Here is a 21832-nt window from a genome sequence, read left to right on the forward strand (position 1 = left end):
GGACTGGGGTAAAGCCAAACTGGAGAAAATGCTTAAGTACCGATAGGGTACTTTCGGTTCCTATCCTGCTTGGTACCTTCCTACTCAGTCAGTACCAAGTTGGAAGGTAAATGGAACCTACTTGGTACCACCCGTAAAGTTCTGGTCGGGGGTGGTATCGAAAAACGGTGCCAACACAGTTTTTGTATCACGACCCCACATGTGGAAGTGTGGGGCGATGATGGAAAAACCTTTTTAACCCCTTAACTCCCGCCTGAACCGAGCACGTTTTCTCCAGTTTGGCTTTACCCCCAGTCCAAAAGCTTCTGGAAAAAAGGTGAGAAAATAGCAACAAAACTGAGACGAAAACAATGATGGAATGTCAAAAAAATGTCACAAGAAATTGACAAAATGTGACAAAAAAATAACAAAAAATGACCAAAAAATGTGATAAAAATTTAACAAGAAAATTACAAAAATGACCCAAAAAAATGACAAAAAAGTTACAGAGTTGAATACCCCCCCAAAAAAATGATGGAAAAAAATCTGATGACGTGAGGAAAAAGATCTCTCGGTTCAGGCGGGAGTTAAGAGGTTAATGAGGTAAACCTGAATATGAAAATATTACACCTCTTCGTTTAAAAGATTTATAAGAATAATAACAGTTTATTGTAAAAAAGAAGTGAATTACCTCATGGATGAGTGTAGGTGTTGGTGGGTCTGAGGGTTAAATATTTACTCTCTGTGGAACGAGTCAAATACAGATTCATTATCAGTAAAAAGTACCATATGGTAAAACTACTCTAATAGAAGAAGTACAATCACTTCAAAAGTCACTCAAGTACATGCCCTTGAGTAAATGTAGGACTTGCAGACTTTATAGTTTTATATTAAGAAGTCACAAACCAGAAAGATTTTTACAGATATGTTTATTTTTATAAAAACTATTAAAATACAAATCCACAGTTTGTCTAAAACACACGGATCCAGAACAAAGGTTTGTTATAGTGAGTAGAGTTTGAGCTGCTCCTCCATCTCTCCGTCGTTCAGGTCCATCTCCTGGTTTTCTCTGAGCAGGAGGAAGATGGCCGCCAGCTGCTCCTGCTGCACCCTGTCATGGACGAGAGAGAACTTCATTCAGCTGCTAACCGCTAACCGCTAACCACCCTGCCACCCGGGCACCCTGCCACAGAGCAGAGACAACTTCATTCAGCTGCTAACCGCTAACTGCTAACCACCCAGCCACCCGGGCACCCTGTCACAGAGCAGAGACAACTTCATTCAGCTGCTAACCGCTAACCGCTAATCACCCAGCCACCCGGGCACCCTGCCACAGAGCAGAGAGAACTTCATTCAGCTGCTAACCGCTAACCGCTAACCACCCAGCCACCCGGGCACCCTGTCACAGAGCAGAGAGAACTTCATTCAGCTGCCGCTCGATTATTGAAAAGATACTAATCACGATTATTTTAGTCATAATTGAAATGTTGCCTTTAAAAAAAAGTCCATCTTTATTTTACTTATTTATCAATCAAAAACTTTTCTGAAAAATCTCTGTTTTCTGAACAGTCATAAAAGTACAAATGATTTGAAGTTTGCCTGGATTGAGGAGAGTGCTGCGTCCGAAACGAGCAGATCGGTAAGAGCTCTTACGCCAAACCGGATGTGCGTCAGCGTCCGCCATGACAAGAAGGAGTTAGGGAAAGGAGCCTCGATGCTAACTTTCATAGCCACTTTAGCATAGGGACCTCTAATGCTAACTTTCATAGCCACTTTAGCATAGGGACCTCTAATGCTAACTATCATAGCCACTTTAGCATAGGGACCTCTGATGCTAACTATCATAGCCACTTTAGCATAGGGACCTCTGATGCTAACTATCATAGCCACTTTAGCATAGGGACCTCTAATGCTAACTATCATAGCCACTTTAGCATAGGGACCTCTGATGCTAACTATCATAGCCACTTTAGCATAGGGACCTCTGATGCTAACTATCATAGCCACTTTAGCATAGGGACCTCTAATGCTAACTATCATAGCCACTTTAGCATAGGGACCTCTGATGCTAACTATCATAGCCACTTTAGCATAGGGACCTCTGATGCTAACCATCATAGCCACTTTAGCATAGGTACCTCTGATGCTAACTATCATAGCCACTTTAGCATAGGTACCTCTGATGCTAACTATCATAGCCACTTTAGCATAGGTACCTCTGATGCTAACTATCATAGCCACTTTAGCATAGGGGCCTCTGATGCTAACTATCATAGCCACTTTAGCATAGGGACCTCTGATGCTAAATAACCAGTGATTAGGAGCCATGTGCCGTCCCATAAGCCACTGCACCAAACCCCCCCACCCCCCTCGGCCCCGCCCTCGAGTGATTCATGCACAACCACTGTTGATTGACAGGAGCACATTTAATAATCAAAATAATTATAATAAATAAATAAGATTCTGCACAAGCCAAACTTTATAAAGTGATAAATCCATGTTGTCGTCCCCACAGCTCAGTCACATGTCAGTGTTAAAGAGGAAACTCAGGAAACAGATTAAATACTTTTGTTTTCATTTAGTAGAAACTTGAGCCACATGGATCATTTGCTGCTGTAGCTTTATGAAACAGCTGCTGAAATAAAATAAGACTAAAGGGAAATGTTTGGATCATTTGGATTTATTTTTCTCCTTAAATGCCTTTGTTTGGACACTATGTTGTTGTTGGACACTAGGGGGCGACATGCACTTTTGTTTGGCCTGCACTCCACCAATGACTTTAAAGAAGAAGAAAAACAGCTGTTGGTGATGTCACTTCCCTTTCCCCTGTTTAAGGACGGACGGATTGTTCAAATGCAGCTGAAGCTCTAGTTCCCAAACTGCACAGATCTAACAGTCGACCCATGAAAGGTTTAGGAGTTAGTTGCATTAGTGTTTAGAGGCTACAATTTGATGGTTTCAGATGCAGCCGAGGTCTCACAGGTTTCACACCTGCCCCCTGCTGGCCAGCCCTCACACTGATTATGCTCATTTTGTAATCGTTTAGTGTAATAATCAAAATCGTAATCAGATTTCTATGAATTGCACAGCCCTACCAGAGAGAACTTCACTGATCTGCTAACCACTCTGCAGGAGAAGAGCCATGCCGGCCTGCAGAGGGCGCTGCCGGCCTGCAGAGGGCGCTGCCGGCCTGCAGAGGGCGCTGCCGGCCTGCAGAGGGCGCTGCCGGCCTGCAGAGGGCGCTGCCGGCACACGGACACAACAGGTCTTAAGCTCTTAACCCCCACTTGAACCGAGTGCATTTTCTCCAGTGTGGCTTTACCCAAATCTCAAAGCTTCTTGGTAAAAAATAGTGCGACAAAAATGTGATGAAAAAGTGACAAAAAGGTGAGAAGAAAACGCCACAAAAGAGCAACAGAAAAGTGACAAAAATCAACAATGAAACCATTTTTAAAAGTCAATAAAGTGTCGACAACGCAGAAAAAACACGAGGACAAAGCTCCAGTACGATGAGTTTTGTAGGTCTTAGCTTTCAAATGACAGACTTTTAGAGAAAACATACTCAGTTATTGCGGGGGCTAAGAGGTTAATTCTCTTTAATGCTATTTTAACGCCTTAAAACTATATGATTAAAGCCACAAATGCAAAAACAATCTTGGTATATTTCATCTGGTGAGATTCAGACGGGGAACAAGAGGAAATGTTGATATTTAAAACTAAACCGGAACTTTTGAGCAGAAAACTGTGTTACTTTCAGACGGAGCTGAAGCTGAATTAGTTTCAGAGTTTTGTGTTTTTGATGAATGTCTACTGTGCACTGACAAAGGAGTAATGTCGTTGTTGTGGGTTCTGTTTCGGAGGGAAAAAAAAAATTCTATTTAATTTAACCTCTTAACTCCCGACTGATCAGATTTTTTTTCCAGCATTTTTTTGTTGGGTATTCAACTCATTTTTGTAACTTTTTTGTCATTTTTTCGTGATTTTTTTTTATCACATTTTTTGTCAGATTTTTGTCATTTTTTTTGGTCATTTTTTGTCAATTCTTTATCAAATTTTGTCATTTTTTTGTTACATTTTCGTATTTTTTTAGTCAAATTTTTAGTCAAATTTTTGTCACATTTTTGTCATTTTTTTGTCGCATTTCTGTCATTTTTTTGTCACATTTTGGTCATTTTTTTGTCCATTTTTGGTCAATTTCTTGTGACTTTTTGTGACATTTTTGCCACTTTTTTCACCAATTTTTCGTCACTTTTTGGTCACATTTCCATCATTGTTTTTGCCTCAGTTTTGTTGCAATTTTCACACCTTTTTTCCAGAAGCTTTTGGATTGGGGTAAAGCCAAACTGGAGAAAACGTGCTCGGTTCAGGTGGGAGTTAAGGGGTTATTAATATAGACGCTGCAGTTACACATAAGACCTGAGGTGGCAGTAGAGAGTATAAAATGGCTAACTTGCATCTAGTCCCTTTAGCCCCTTGAGGGTTTTCGGTAACTTTCCATCACATGAAACCAGACATAATCATGCTAGTGTTTTTATTATTTCAAAATAAATCAAAACCAATACAAACCCAAGGCTGTGATTCTGTTGTTTCTTAGTTTTGGCCATAACTTTATAAAAACATTATCCACAGTGAGGTGAATATGGTTTTATAATCTGTTAATGATGAAGAAACTGGAACTTGGAGTTGGGGCGATGGTGGAGGGAGCAGTGATCAAGCCTCTGATATTATTTGTGTTTAAAAGGGGTCAGATAAGAATATTCTTCTTCCATCGGCTCCTTTCGGATCAGGAATGGATAAAACACGTCTTGTACAATTATGCATTTTCATGAAAGGAATGAATACATGAATAATATGAGAAACCACAGACATTGGAGGAATTTGAAAAACAAGGACAAAAAGGACTAAGGACAAACCAAACCTAGACATACTTCAGTATTGCGCCTGGACTCCCGATGTATTAGGAGAGAACTACATTTAACCTCTTAACTCCCGGCTGAACCGAGAGGATCTTTTTCCTCACGTCATCACATTTTTTTCCATCATTTTTTTGTTTGGTATTCCACTCATTTTTGTAACTTTTTTGTCTTTTTTTGGGTCATTTTGTGGTCCATTTTTTATCACATTTTTGGCACATTTTTGTCATTTTTTGGTCATTTTTTGGTCATTTTTTGGTCATTTTTTGGTCCAAATTTCATCACATTTATGTCACATTTATGTCACATTTTTGTCATTTTTTGTCACATTTTTGTCCAAATTTTATCACATTTTTGTCACATTTTTGTCAAATTTTTGTCGTTTTTGGTCACATTTTTTTCACATTTTTGTCATTTTTTTTGTCCAAATTTTATAACTTTTTTGTCACATTTTTGTCTTTTTTTGTCACATTTTTGTCATTTTTTGTAATTTTTTTGTCCAAATTTTATCACATTTTTGTCAATTTCTTGTGACATTTTTGCCACTTTTTCAACTATTTTTCGTCACTTTTTGCCAATGTTTTCTCACTTTATGTCACATTTCCATCATTTTTTTGTTGGGTATTCAACTCATTTTTATCACTTTTTTGTCATTTTTTGTCATTTTTTTGTCATTTTTTTTGTCCAAATTTTATCACATTTTTGTCATTTTTTTTGTCACATTTTTTTCCACATTTTTATCACATTTTTGTCTTTTTTTTTGTCCACATTTTATAACTTTTTTGTCACATTTTTGTCATTTTTTGTCAATTTCTTGTGACATTTTTGCCACTTTTTCAACTATTTTTCGTCACTTTTTGCCAATGTTTTCTCACTTTTTGTCACATTTCCATCATTTTTTGGTTGGGTATTCCACTAATTTTTGTAACTTTTTTGTCTTTTTTTTTGGTCATTTTTTGGTCCATTTTTTGTCCATTTTTTATCACATTTTTGGCACATTTTTGTCATTTTTTTGGTCATTTTTTGGTCCAAATTTTATCACATTTTTGTCATTTTTTGGTCACATTTTTGTCATTTTTGTCAATTTTTTATCACATTTTTGTCACATTTCCATCATTGTTTTCGTCTCAGTTTTGTTGCTATTTTCACAGCTTTTTTCCAGAAGCTTTTGGACTGGGGTAAAGCCAAACTGGAGAAAACGTGCTCGGTTCAGGCGGGAGTTAAGGGGTTAAACATGTGACCAGCTCAGATTGTTAAAGGCATTTCTATGATGAGGTTTTAGAATTTTCTCACAAATAAGACACAAAAACCCACACAAGATAATAATAATAAAAAGTCCAGAGTCGGGTTTTGGACAAACGTGTTTATTTTGTCCGACACTCTTCACTGTAAACACAAATCCAAACTCACACCCTCAAACTGTCGCCTTCAAAGCGGGTTCATCGTTTCAGAAACCCGGTCAGGAGCCGAGGAAACTGCAACTGCCAGCTCCTGCCACAGGGGGCAGCGCTGACGCTCTCATGCAAAAGAAACAACACGGACTGAATAAAGGAGGTTCCAGGCCGAAGCTCGAGGATCTAAACCAAACCGACAGTTATTTTACAAAACGAACAAAAGAACCTAAAGAGAATCTGCCGCTAAAGTCGAGAAACGTGGGACTAAAACCTGTGACTACGTTTCCCAGAATGCCCCAGCGAGCAGCGCCCCCTACAGTCAGAGTGTAATGTCTGATCAGAGTCCGGAGGGTTCTGTGGATCCGGAGCCGACGGTCCGCGGAGGTCCTCACTCGGGCCTGGAACACAGAGAGCGGGGTCAGAGCCGGTCTGCCGTTACCATGGTTACCACGATGGGATTTTCAGCCAAGTTAGACTTCAGGAAAAACACAATCTATGAAATTTGTTTAACATTTAGACCTACAGACTGTCACTTTAAACTGAGAGATTCTGAAGCGTCGCCACAATGTGAGAAAATGGTCCGTGAAATGATAATTACCCAAATAAATCTGACAAACACTGAATCAGCACAATGTAAACTGCTCACAAAAACTTAGGGCACACTCAAAAAACATGTCCTTCGATTTTTCAGATGAAAATCTTTATTCATCGTGTAGGGCAATGTGTTGAGAACAAAATAACATAAGAATGATAAATGGAAATCAAATTCTAAGCCCCTGGAGGTCTGGATCCAAAATTATAGTCAAAATCAAAGTGACAAATCAGGTCACTGGTTGATCCAAATTCTGTAGAAATTCCTCCAAACGAGTCTGTATCATCCTCAGTCGTGTGTGTGGCCTCCACGTGCCTGAATGCACTCCCTACAACGCCTGGGCATGCTCCTGATGAGACCACGGATGTCCTCCTGAGGGATCTCCTCCCAGACCTGGATCAGAGCATCAGTCAGCTCCTGGACAGTCTGTGGTGCGACGTGGCGTTGATGGATGGACCGAGACATGATGTCCCAGATGTGCTCTATTGGATTTAAGTCTGGGGAACGAGCAGGCCAGTCCAGAACATCAATACCTTCATCATGCAGGACCTGCTGACACACTCTTGCCACATGTGGCCTGGCATTATCAGGCATCAGAAGGAACCCAGGGCCCACAGCACCAGCATATGGTCTTACAATAGGTCTGAGGATCTCATCCCGGTCCCCAATGCCAGTCAGGGAACCTCTGGCTCGCACATGGAGGGCTGTGCGGCCCTCCAATGAAATGCCTCCCCAGACCATCACTGACCCACCACCAAACCGGTCATGCTGGATGATGTTGCAGCAGCAGAACGTTCTCCAGGGCGTCTCCAGACTCTGTCACGTCTGTCACATGTGCTCAGGGTGAACCTGCTCCGTGAAGAGCACAGGGCACCATTGGCCAATCTGCCAATCGCTGTGTTCTCAGGCAAATGCCAATCGGGCTGCACGGTGTTGGGCAGTAAGCACCGGCCCAACGCCCTCATACCCCCCTCATACCCCCCTCATACCCCCCTCATACCCCCCTCAAACCCCCCTCATACCCCCCTCATACCACCCTCATACCCCCCTCATACCACCCTCATACCCCCCTCACACCGCCCTCATACCCCCCTCATACCACCCTCATACCCCCCTCATACCCCCTCATACCACCCTCATACCCCCCTCATACCCCCCTCATACCCCCCTCATACCACCCTCATATCCCCCTCATACCACCCTCATACCCCCCTCATACCACCCTCATACCACCCTCATACCTCTCTCATACCCCCCTCATACCACCCTCATACCACCCTCATACCCCCCTCATACCCCCCTCATACCACCCTCATACCACCCTCATACCTCTCTCATACCCCCCTCATACCACCCTCATACCACCCTCATACCCCCCTCATACCCCCCTCATACCCCCCTCATACCACCCTCATACCCCCCTCATACCCCCCTCATACCCCCCTCATACCCCCCTCATACCACCCTCATACCACCCTCATACCACCCTCATACCCCCCTCATACCCCCCTCATACCCCCCTCATACCACCCTCATACCACCCTCATACCCCCCTCATACCACCCTCATACCCCCCTCATACCCCCCTCATACCCCCCTCATACCACCCTCATACCCCCCTCATACCCCCCTCATACCCCCCTCATACCCCCCTCATACCCCCCTCATACCACCCTCACACCCCCCTCATACCCCCCTCATACCCCCCTCATACCACCCTCATACCCCCCTCATGGAGTCGGTTTCTGACCGTTTGAGGACCAACATGCACATTTGTGGCCCTCTGGAGGTCATTTTGTAGGGCTCGGGCAGTGCTTCTCCTGTTTCTCCGTGCACAAAGGAGCAGATAGCGGTCCTGCTGCTGGGTTGTTGACCTCGGTCGCCCCCCCCAGGTCTCCTGGTGGACTGGCCTGTCTCCTGGTATCTCCTCCAGGCTCTGGACACTGCGCTGGGAGACACAGCAAACCTTCTTGCCACAGCACGAGTGGACGTGCCATTTTGGATGAGCATCACTCCCTGAGCAGCTTCTGTGGGTTGTAGATGCTCCTCATGATGCCTCTAGTGGTGAGAACACTGGACAAATGCAAAAGTGTTCCAAAAATATGGTCCAAAGGATGAAGACAGGGAAATGGTCTGTGGTCACCACCTGCTAAACCATTCCTCTTTTGGAGTGATCTTGCTAATTGCCTCTCATTTCCACCTGTGTCTGTTTCATTTCCACAACACCAAGTGAAACTGATTCACAATAAGCGTGGCTTCCTAACTGGACAGTCTGATATCCAATGACTCCAATGACTTGGAGTTACATTGTGTTTTTTGAGTGTGCCCTAAGTTTTTGTGAGCAGTGTATATATGTTTGTTTCCAGCTGAAAGTTCATATGTTACAGACAAGACCTGCTGCCGTGTCTTAACTTAACCAACATGTTTGTGTTTTTTGCTAAACTCTCGCCGCAAAAACTGTCGAGCAAAGTCCAAGAAACTCAGATTGAATCAAACACTTTGTAATGACATTAATGATGTTAATGAGCAACATCAGAGAGGTTAGACTCACCATGCGCTGGAGCAGGAGGCGGTGGGAGCAGCAACATCGTAGTAGTAGTAGTAGTAGTAGTAGTAGTAGAAGCAGCAGTAGCAGTAGTAGCATCATGCAGTAACAGCCGAGGCCCAGAGTTAATGTAAAGCTTTGTTAGTCCAACTTTGAGATCTCGCTTGCACCACCAGGTAATGACCAGCAGAGGGCGCAACTGCTGCACAATGAGGAGGATTCTACCGTCTCATAAAACTGTTCTGGTTTGTTCTCCCACAAGGACGAAGCACCGTTTCAGTGATATAAGACTGAAGTCCACCGGGTTTCTGTCCCTCCTTTTACTTCTGATTAAAACATCTGCAGATTTTAGTCCCAGTTTATCCTCATTAACCTCTTAACTCCCACCTGAACCGAGAGGGTCTTTCTCCTCACGTCGTCTGATTTTTTTGCCATCATTTTTTTGTTGGGTGGTTTTTTGTAACTTTTTTGTCATTTTTTTGTCTATTTTTTTTATCACATATTTGTCATTTTTTCGTCCATTTTTTATCAAATTGTTGTCATTTTTTTTGTGACATTTAGTCACATTTCTGTAATTTTTTTTGGTCACATTTGTCATTTTTTCGTCCATTTTTTGTCCATTTCTTGTGTCATTTTTGTGACATTTTTTATCACAGATTTGTCATTTTTTGTCAATTTTTTATCAAATTTTTGTCACATTTTTGTCATTTTTATGTCACATTTTGTCACATTTTTTGCAATTTTTTGTTCTTTTTTTGTCACATTTTAGTCATTTTTTGTTCTTTTTTTGTCACATTTCTTGTGTCATTTTTTGTAAATTTTTTGTCACATTTTTGTCATTTTTATGTAACATTTTGTCACATTTTTTGCCAATTTTTTGTCCTTTTTTTGTCTAATTTTAGTCATTTTTTTGTCAATTTTTTGTCCATTTCTTGTGACATTTTTCGCCACTTTTTTGTCAATTTTTTCTCACTTTTTTGTCAAATTTTGTCACATTTTGTCATTTTTTTTGTCAAATTTTTATCAAGTTTTTGTCATTTTTTTGTCACATTTTTGTCATATTTTCGTAAATTTTTTGTACATTTCTTGTGAGGTTTATTTTTAATGAAATTTTCATTTTTTGTCAAATTTTTGTCACATTTTTATCACATTTTTGTAATTTTTTTGTAACATTTTTGTCCATTTTTTGTCCATTTCTTGTGACATTTTTGCCACTTTTTCATCATTTTTTCGCCACTTTTTTGTCGATGTTTTCCCACTTTTTAGCCACATTTCCATCATTGTTTTCGTCTCAGTTTTGTTGCTATTTTCTCACCTTTTTTCCAGAAGCTTTTGGACTGGGGTAAAGCCAAACTGGAGAAAAGGTGCTCGGTTCAGGTGGGAGTTAAGGGGTTAAGCCCGTTTGCTTTAGTTTGCGTCTCGTTTCAGTCAGAACATGAGTTTGATTAGAAAGCTGAGGAAACAGACGTGTCCTGTTTGTTTTGTTGTTCTGTGTTGAGGCCGGTGTTATTGTGGTGACGTTGTGGATGTGGAGCAGTCTTTGTGTTCCACAGAAGCCCATTGTTGTCGACCCACAGCCTGCAGCTCCTCCACCACTCGGAGGCCAAGGCTCCGGTCAAATCCAACGCTTTATGAGGTTCAAATACGACACTTTTAAAGCCACGCCATATAACTCTGTGTGTGTTTCATTTTTTAAGATTTGCAAACATTCCATCAAACACATATTTAACCCCTTAACTCCCACCTGAACCGACCACATTTCCTCCAGTTTGGCTTTACCCCAATCCAAAAGCTTCTGGAAAAAAGCTGTGAAAATATCAACAAAACTGAGACGAAAACAAGGATGCAAATGTGACAAAAAGTAGCGAAAAATTGATGAAAAAATGACAAAATGTGACAAAAATGTGATAAAAAATACTAAAAATTGAACGAAAAAATGACAAAATGTGATTTAAAAAATGACAAAAATGTGATAAAAATGACAAAAAAATGATTAAAAAATGACGAAAAAATGACAAAAATGTGAGAAAAAATGACCAAAAAATTGATAAAAAATGGATGAAAAAGTGACAAAAACATGACAAAAACATGACAAAAATATGATAAAAAATGACCAAAAAATGACAAAAAAGTTAGAAAATGAGTTGAATACCCAACAAAAAAATGATGGAGAAAAAAAAATCTGATGACGTGAGGAAAAAGATCCTCTCGGTTCAGGCGGGAGTTAAGAGGTTAAGGTCAAGGTGTTTTATTTGTCCTTATACAACTGTACAACAATGTGTGCTTTGCTTTTGACCCCTCCCTCGATGCCGTTGGGACGACCCCCGGGACCCGTCTCCAGATGTGGAGGAAGCCCATCCAGACACAGGGAAAGAAGTGTTCAAACTCCACAGAAAGGGCCGGGATGGCCCTTTCTGTGGAAAGGGCCATCCCCCCTAGACTATGGCCTGCTACATTTGATCTGAAGTAGTTTTCACAGGCCGATTTTTTCCTCGTCTGTTCCTCATCATTTCCTCATCATTTCCTCGTCTCTTCCTCATCATTTCCTCGTCTCTTCCTCATCATTTCCTCATCATTTCCTCGTCTCTTCCTCATCATTTCCTCGTCTCTTCCTCATCATTTCCTCGTCTCTTCCTGATCATTTCCTCATCTCTTCCTGATCATTTCCTCATCTCTTCCTCATCATTTCCTCGTCTCTTCCTCATCATTTCCTCGTCTCTTCCTCATCATTTCCTCGTCTCTTCCTGATCATTTCCTCATCTCTTCCTGATCATTTCCTCATCTCTTCCTGATCATTTCCTCATCTCTTCCTCATCATTTCCTCATCTTTTCCTCATCATTTCCTCGTCTCTTCCTCATCATTTCCTCGTCTCTTCCTCATCATTTCCTCGTCTCTTCCTGATCATTTCCTCATCTCTTCCTGATCATTTCCTCATCATTTCCTCGTCTCTTCCTCATCATTTCCTCGTCTCTTCCTCATCATTTCCTCGTCTCTTCCTGATCATTTCCTCATCTCTTCCTGATCATTTCCTCATCTCTTCCTGATCATTTCCTCATCTCTTCCTGATCATTTCCTCATCTCTTCCTCATCATTTCCTCGTCTCTTCCTCATCATTTCCTCGTCTCTTCCTCATCATTTCCTCGTCTCTTCCTGATCATTTCCTCATCTCTTCCTGATCATTTCCTCATCTCTTCCTCATCATTTCCTCATCTTTTCCTCATCATTTCCTCGTCTCTTCCTGATCATTTCCTCATCTCTTCCTCATCATTTCCTCGTCTCTTCCTCATCATTTCCTCGTCTCTTCCTCATCATTTCCTCATCTCTTCCTCATCATTTCCTCATCATTTCCTCATCATTTCCTCGTCTCTTCCTCATCAATTCCTCGTCTCTTCCTGTTCATTTCCTCATCTCTTCCTGATCATTTCCTCATCTCTTCCTGATCATTTCCTCATCTCTTCCTGATCATTTCCTCATCTCTTCCTGATCATTTCCTCATCTCTTCCTCATCATTTCCTCATCTTTTCCTCATCATTTCCTCGTCTCTTCCTCATCATTTCCTCGTCTCTTCCTCATCATTTCCTCGTCTCTTCCTCATCATTTCCTCGTCTCTTCCTCATCATTTCCTCGTCTCTTCCTGATCATTTCCTCATCTCTTCCTGATCATTTCCTCATCTCTTCCTCATCATTTCCTCATCTTTTCCTCATCATTTCCTCGTCTCTTCCTGATCATTTCCTCATCTCTTCCTCATCATTTCCTCGTCTCTTCCTCATCATTTCCTCGTCTCTTCCTCATCATTTCCTCATCATTTCCTCATCATTTCCTCATCATTTCCTCATCATTTCCTCGTCTCTTCCTCATCAATTCCTCGTCTCTTCCTGTTCATTTCCTCATCTCTTCCTGATCATTTCCTCATCTCTTCCTGATCATTTCCTCATCTCTTCCTGATCATTTCCTCATCTCTTCCTGATCATTTCCTCATCTCTTCCTGATCATTTCCTCATCTCTTCCTCATCATTTCCTCATCTTTTCCTCATCATTTCCTCGTCTCTTCCTCATCATTTCCTCGTCTCTTCCTCATCATTTCCTCGTCTCTTCCTCATCATTTCCTCGTCTCTTCCTCATCATTTCCTCGTCTCTTCCTGATCATTTCCTCATCTCTTCCTGATCATTTCCTCATCTCTTCCTCATCATTTCCTCATCTTTTCCTCATCATTTCCTCGTCTCTTCCTGATCATTTCCTCATCTCTTCCTCATCATTTCCTCGTCTCTTCCTCATCATTTCCTCATCATTTCCTCATCATTTCCTCGTCTCTTCCTCATCATTTCCTCGTCTCTTCCTCATCATTTCCTCATCATTTCCTCATCATTTCCTCATCATTTCCTCATCATTTCCTCGTCTCTTCCTCATCAATTCCTCGTCTCTTCCTGTTCATTTCCTCATCTCTTCCTGATCATTTCCTCATCTCTTCCTCATCATTTCCTCATCATTTCCTCGTCTCTTCCTGATCATTTCCTCATCTCTTCCTCATCATTTCCTCGTCTCTTCCTCATCATTTCCTCATCATTTCCTCATCATTTCCTCATCTCTTCCTCATCATTTCCTCATCTCTTCCTGATCTCTTCCTCATCATTTCCTCATCATTTCCTCATCATTTCCTCATCTCTTCCTCATCATTTCCTCATCTCTTCCTCATCATTTCCTCATCTTTTCCTCATCATTTCCTCATCTCTTCCTGATCATTTCCTCATCTCTTCCTCATCATTTCCTCATCTTTTCCTCATCATTTCCTCGTCTCTTCCTCATCATTTCCTCGTCTCTTCCTCATCATTTCCTCGTCTCTTCCTGATCATTTCCTCATCTCTTCCTGATCATTTCCTCATCTCTTCCTGATCATTTCCTCATCTCTTCCTGATCATTTCCTCATCTCTTCCTCATCATTTCCTCGTCTCTTCCTCATCATTTCCTCGTCTCTTCCTCATCATTTCCTCGTCTCTTCCTCATCATTTCCTCATCTCTTCCTCATCATTTCCTCATCTTTTCCTCATCATTTCCTCGTCTCTTCCTGATCATTTCCTCATCTCTTCCTCATCATTTCCTCGTCTCTTCCTCATCATTTCCTCATCATTTCCTCATCATTTCCTCATCATTTCCTCATCATTTCCTCATCATTTCCTCGTCTCTTCCTCATCAATTCCTCGTCTCTTCCTGTTCATTTCCTCATCTCTTCCTGATCATTTCCTCATCTCTTCCTGATCATTTCCTCATCTCTTCCTGATCATTTCCTCATCTCTTCCTGATCATTTCCTCATCTCTTCCTGATCATTTCCTCATCTCTTCCTCATCATTTCCTCATCTTTTCCTCATCATTTCCTCGTCTCTTCCTCATCATTTCCTCGTCTCTTCCTCATCATTTCCTCGTCTCTTCCTCATCATTTCCTCGTCTCTTCCTCATCATTTCCTCGTCTCTTCCTGATCATTTCCTCATCTCTTCCTGATCATTTCCTCATCTCTTCCTCATCATTTCCTCATCATTTCCTCGTCTCTTCCTCATCATTTCCTCATCTCTTCCTGATCATTTCCTCATCTCTTCCTCATCATTTCCTCGTCTCTTCCTCATCATTTCCTCGTCTCTTCCTCATCATTTCCTCATCATTTCCTCATCATTTCCTCGTCTCTTCCTCATCAATTCCTCGTCTCTTCCTGTTCATTTCCTCATCTCTTCCTGATCATTTCCTCATCTCTTCCTCATCATTTCCTCATCATTTCCTCGTCTCTTCCTGATCATTTCCTCATCTCTTCCTCATCATTTCCTCGTCTCTTCCTCATCATTTCCTCATCATTTCCTCATCATTTCCTCATCTCTTCCTCATCATTTCCTCATCTCTTCCTGATCATTTCCTCATCTCTTCCTCATCATTTCCTCATCTCTTCCTCATCATTTCCTCATCTCTTCCTCATCAATTCCTCGTCTCTTCCTCATCATTTCCTCATCATTTCCTCATCATTTCCTCATCTCTTCCTGATCATTTCCTCATCTCTTCCTGATCATTTCCTCATCTCTTCCTGATCATTTCCTCATCTCTTCCTCATCATTTCCTCATCTCTTCCTCATCATTTCCTCATCTCTTCCTCATCATTTCCTCGTCTCTTCCTGTTCATTTCCTCATCTCTTCCTCATCATTTCCTCATCATTTCCTCATCATTTCCTCGTCTCTTCCTCATCATTTCCTCATCTCTTCCTCATCATTTCCTCATCATTTCCTCATCAATTCCTCGTCTCTTCCTCATCATTTCCTCATCTCTTCCTGATCATTTCCTCATCTCTTCCTCATCATTTCCTCATCATTTCCTCATCAATTCCTCGTCTCTTCCTCATCATTTCCTCATCTCTTCCTCATCATTTCCTCATCTCTTCCTCATCATTTCCTCGTCTCTTCCTGTTCATTTCCTCATCTCTTCCTCATCATTTCCTCATCATTTCCTCATCATTTCCTCGTCTCTTCCTCATCATTTCCTCATCTCTTCCTCATCATTTCCTCATCATTTCCTCATCAATTCCTCGTCTCTTCCTCATCATTTCCTCGTCTCTTCCTCATCTCTTCATCTCGTCCTCATCATCTCCTCGTCTCCTTTAACATGGCTCCTCACACTCTCGTTCAGCTTCATAAACTCTCACAGGACGAGCAGCTCCTTTATCCCGCGGTGGAAACGACTGTCCCGGGAGGAACATGATCCTTGAAGGACTTTTAATGTCCGGGAAAACCTGGAGTATTAAAGTATTAGAGCTGAGGAGGAGATGAAGAGGAGATGAAGAGGAGATGAGGAGGAGATTTATGTATTTATTTATTTATCAGGGACGATACAATCAACATAGTTATAATGAATATTTGCAGCTGATGCGATGCATGAAGAGCTTGTAGCTAGTGCTAACTCGCAGCTCATGTCCCTGGTTGGGCCTTTCTGCACTACTTGGTTTGTTTTTAGCCAGGACTTAACCCTCGAAGTGAACATTTTAAACTCAGACATGGTTTTCAGTTCTCTTCCTCATCATTTCCTCATCTCTTCCTCATCATTTCCTCATCTCTTCATCTCTTTCTGATCATTTCCTCATCTCTTCCTCATCATTTCTTCATCTCTTCATCTCTTTCTGATCATTTCCTCATCTCTTCCTCATCATTTCCTCATCTCTTCCTCATCATTTCTTCATCTCTTCATCTCTTTCTGATCATTTCCTCGTCTCTTCCTCATCATTTCTTCATCTCTTCATCTCTTTCTGATCATTTCCTCATCTCTTCCTCATCATTTCCTCATCTCTTCCTCATCATTTCTTCATCTCTTCATCTCTTTCTGATCATCTCCTCATTTCCTCGTCTCTTCCTCATCATTTCCTCATCTCTTCATCTCTTCCTCATCATCTCCTCATTTCCTCGTCTCTTCCTCATCATTTCCTCATCATTTCCTCATCTCTTCCTCATCATTTCCTCATCATTTCCTCATCATTTCTTCATCTCTTCATCTCTTTCTGATCATTTCCTCATCTCTTCCTCATCATTTCCTCATCTCTTCCTCATCATTTCTTCATCTCTTCATCTCTTTCTGATCATTTCCTCGTCTCTTCCTCATCATTTCCTCATCTCTTCCTCATCATCTCCTCATTTCCTCGTCTCTTCCTCATCATCTCCTCATCATTTCCTCATCTCTTCCTCATCATTTCCTCATCTCTTTCTGATCATTTCCTCATCTCTTCATCTCTTCCTCATCTCTTCCTCATCATTTCCTCGTCTCTTCCTCATCAGTTCCACAGCTTCGGACCAGAGAACAAAATGGCCGCCTGACCAGATGCAGTTTTTCCGGTCTGGAACGGTACAGTTGTGATCGATGGAGCCTCTGGTGACTCTGTTACTGTTCTGTCTCTGTATAAATGAGCTGAGTGTCTCGGGTGAAAGATTATTGACACGTTTGAATATTAGTTTAGTTTATGCTTCTGGAGAACATGGCAGTGATGGTAACGGATTGTTTTTTTTTTGTCCATGGTTTTTATTGCTTGATTGTATAATGATCCAATACGTTTAGTGACTGAGGGCGTGGCCTGTGACTGAGGGCGTGGCCTGTGACTGAGGGCGTGGCCTGTGCCCACGTCGTCACACAGTATGATATATGTGAAAATATCATTGCGCGCATGTACAAGAGGGCAGCCTGGTTTGGAATATAATGTCTAATTAACTTAAAACAATTTAAATTTCTTTGTATTGTCTGTGAGATTTTCTTGATATGTTTATCAAGAAAAAAAAGATGAGGAGGAGATGAGGAGGTGATGAAGAGGAGATGAGGAGGAGATGAGGAGGTGATGAGGAGGTGATGAGGAGATGATGAGGAGGTGATGAGGAGATGATGAGGAGGTGATGAGGAGGAGATGAGGAGGTGATGAGGAGGAGATGAGGAGGTGATGAGGAGGAGATGAGGAGGTGATGAGGAGGAGATGAGGAGGAGATGAGGAGGAGATGAGGAGGTGATGAGGAGGAGATGAGGAGGTGATGAGGAGGAGATGAGGAGGAGATGAGGAGGTGATGAGGAGATGATGAGGAGGTGATGAGGAGGAGATGAGGAGGAGATGAGGAGGAGATGAGGAGGTGATGAGGAGGAGATGAGGAGGTGATGAGGAGGAGATGAGGAGGAGATGAGGAGGTGATGAGGAGGAGATGAGGAGGAGCTGAGGAGGTGATGAGGAGGAGATGAGGAGATGAGGAGCTGAGGAGGAGGAGGTTAATGAGGAAGTGATGAAGATCTTACCGCTGGATCACAGAGACGTGAGCTCAGACGTGAGCTCGATCCTGCAACACACACCACCCAACATCAAATACACCAGAGACACTGGGACCACAGAGGGACCACAGTGAGGACCACGGAGGGGCCACAGAGGGACCACAGAGGGACCACAGAGGGACCACAGAGGGACCACAGAGGGACCACAGAGGGACCACAGAGGGACCACAGAGGGACCACGGAGGGGCAGAGGGGGCACTTTGTGATACAAGCTCAAAGTCCCGACTCATCAGAAAAGTTCCTTCTCGGCAAAATGGGCGAAAAAATGGGTAAAAATAGAGGAAACAAAGTGAGGGTGCAGAAAAAATGGGGAATAAATGAGCAAATAATTGAGGAAAAAAGTGAAGAAAAGTGGAATAAATGGGTGAAGAAATAAGAAAAATAGAAATTTGAAAAATTGGGGAAAAATAAATGAGAAAATGGGGAATATATGGGCAAATAATTGAGAATAAATGGGCGAAAAAATGGGGGAAAATAGAGGAAACAATGTGAGGGTGCAGAAAAAATGGGGAATAAATGAGCAAATAATTGAGGAAAAAAGTAATAAATGGGTAAAGAAAGTGAGAAAAAGAAATAGAAATTTGAAAAAAATTAGGGGAAATTAACCCCTTAACTCCCGCCTGAACCGAGCACATTTTCTCCAGTTTGGCTTTACCCCAATCCAAAAGCTTCTGGACAAAAGGTGAGAAAATAGCAACAAAACAAAAATGTGATAAATGACAAAAAAAATTACAAAAAATGACAAAAAAATGACAAAAAAATGACAAAAATGGCAAAAAATGACAAAAATGTGATAAAAATGTGATAAAAATGTGACAAAAATGTGATAAAAATGTGACAAAAAATGACAAAAATGTGACAAAAAATGACAAAAAATGACAAAAATGTGACAAAAATGTGACAAAAAATGACAAAAAAATTACAAAAAAAATGACCAAAAAATGACCAAAAAAATGACAAAAATGTGACAAAAATGTGACAAAAATGTGATAAAAATGTGACAAAAATGTGACAAAAATGTGACAAAAATGTGACAAAAATGTGATAAAAATGTGACAAAAATGTGACAAAAATGTGACAAAAAATGACAAAAATGTGACAATACTTCTGTTTATTCAGGGCTTTTCTTAATGACATTAAAATATCCACATCTATAATTCATAAAGAGAGGAGAGGATTATAATAACGACGAGGCTCTCGGTCGTACAGGAGTTGTCCATCTTCAATGCAGATGAACGCTCATTAAAGAAAGCAGTGTTCATGTTTTGGAATATATTTAACTTTACTGCCCACTGGAAACAACCGTAATGTTTGTCAATGACCTTTAAGGCTTTCACTTTGTCAGCCTTTGTAAAGTCGGATCGCTGCCAAGTTAAACATAAATAAAAACAGTTTTGCCCTTTCCTGCCTTATAAAACTGTGATTTCATTACAGTTCATCTCCGGACTTCATGAACCAAAGAGCAGATTAGAAAAAGGAACCTGAAAGATTAAATATGATTTAAGAGGCCGACCATGATTATCTATACAAAAGCCTTGAAAACCTTGTAATTGTGTCGGGATAATGATGTTTTTGCAAAGTTTCACCACTTCAACATAAGATATTCCATTTTAACTAAATAGGGGGTGTTATGCTTTTTTTCAGTCACATAGCACCAGTCTATATCTCACTACAATGATGACAAACCTTCTGTTGGTCTGTAAATGCAGTAAATTAGAATAACTGCCGTGTATAAAATTGCTCTCTCAAAATGGCTGTAGTGAATGTCTTGAAATAGGCCTCTGTCTCTTTAAGAACCTCTGAGCCTTTCGGACACGCCCCCTCCACACGCTGTCTGTGGCATCAGTGGGGAGGGGGTTCTGCTGAGGGGCAGTGGTTGGTGACTCGGCTGGTGACGAAAGCTCGGAGGCGTCTCCAGGAGGTGGGGGCGTTCCTAGGAGGACTCAGGCAAACCTATCCCTAAAATGGCCGCCATCAGAGTTTTTACAGATTACTCACAAATACGTGAATGTGCCAAGGCAACACTTCAGGCATGTTTTTAATGAGGGAATGACAGAATAACATGATGGAAAGCTTGAAAAAGTCCATTTTGCATAATACCCCCCCTTTAAGGACAAATTGTAGGTGAAGGTACTAAAAGTAAGTCAATTCCACACATTTATGAATCCAGTTCTTTTTTTATAATTATTTTTTATTTATTTCTCTCTGTTTTTGTGGAGTTTGTGGATCTATGTCTGACGAGGACTTTAATGATGTAATGCTATGATCACTTCATATTGCGATACAATGCTGTATCTTTTTCTTTTCCTTTTTTTCCCCCTTTTTTGCGATATATTCTGCAGCCCTAGTGCCATTGTACGCCAGACTGATTTTGGGTCCCATTTCAGATGGAGGATTATTGTTAAATAGTCGAGATAAGTTCTCATGATGTTGTTTATAGGACCGCATTTTTTTATTTTTTTTATTTTTTATTATTTTATTTTTTTAAATATTACTATTATTATTATTATTATTATTATTATTATTATTATTATTATTATTATTATTATTATTATTTATTTATTTTAATTTTCATGTCTTTTCATTTTTCTTTTTTTCTTTTTCGGGGGGTTAATTTTTTTTTGGAGGGGGGGTAATTTTTTATTTTTATTTTTTTTTGGGGGGGAGGAGGGAAAAAAAAATCAAAGACCTTTGTTGTAACTTGTTGTTCTGACTTGTCAATAAACAAAAAGTAAAAAAAAAAAAAAGAAAACGAACCTGGGACCAAACTGTGGCTAATTCAAACTAAATATTTAGATCTTAACAAAAAACGTATAACATTTGAACAAACATAAGTCAGAGGAGAAGAACACGAGGCTTTTCTGAAACTTTGAGCTTGCATCACAGACCATGGGGAGAGTGTGGTTCTTTACAGGACACGTGCAGAGTCACGGTTCGTAAAGTTGAGCCGAAACGCTTATTTATAAACCGCGAAACGGCGACGTGGAAAACGCTTCGGTTCCGGCCGACGCAGGAATGTGAGAGTCTGGAAAGAACCTCCCGCTCCTCGTGTCGGAGACGAGCCTCACGATCCTCTCAGATCCTCCTGCAGAGAGAACACGGGACGTCTCCGGGTCGAACTCGGCAAAAGCTTCAGATGAAACGGCGCTGATTTCGCTTCTCATCGGTCACGAATCAGGTCCTCGTGGGGAAAATAAACTCATCTGAATCTGAGTCGAATCAGGAGCAAATGTGTTACTTTGGCCGTGACGTGTGACAGAGTTCACAAGGAAGGCCGACTTCTTAACCTCTTAACCCCCGCCTGAACCGAGAGGACCTTTTTTCCTCACGTCATCAGATTTTTTTTTTCCATATTTTTTGTCATTTTTTTGTGTCATTTTTTGTCACATTTTTGTAATTTCTTTGTCATTTTTTGTCAAATATTTATCAATTTTTTGTCCTTTTTTTGGTCCATTTTTCGTTATTTTTTTTGTCGTTTTTTTGTCATTTTTTGTCGTATTTTTGTAATTTTTTTGTCAAATTTTAATCATTTTTTTGTCATTTTTTGTCACATTTTTATCACATTTTTTTCACATTTTTATCA

The 21832-nt window shown here is 40.9% G+C and overlaps 1 protein-coding gene across 3 annotated transcripts in view; it reads right to left on the reverse strand.

Moving 5' to 3' along the window:
• Nucleotides 1-973: 973 nt before the first annotated feature.
• LOC306968969 (uncharacterized protein) overlaps nucleotides 974-21832 on the reverse strand; it is a 48673-nt gene continuing 27814 nt past the window's right edge. Inside the window, exons 4-5 of one of the 3 annotated variants that reach the window (XM_079564571.1) lie at nucleotides 18217-18257; nucleotides 6495-6684 (exon numbers count right to left, since the gene is read on the reverse strand). In XM_079564571.1, coding sequence (XP_079420697.1) covers nucleotides 18224-18257 — 34 coding nt within the window. In that variant the 3' untranslated portion in view covers nucleotides 6495-6684; nucleotides 18217-18223. Of the gene's footprint in view, nucleotides 1091-6493; nucleotides 6685-18216; nucleotides 18258-21832 lie in introns of those variants that run through there. The other 2 variants (XM_079564570.1, XM_079564572.1) reach the window with 2 other exon arrangements.

Source organism: Gobius niger (assembly GCF_951799975.1).
Source record: "Gobius niger genome assembly, chromosome: 10".
Lineage (NCBI taxonomy): Eukaryota > Metazoa > Chordata > Actinopteri > Gobiiformes > Gobiidae > Gobius > Gobius niger.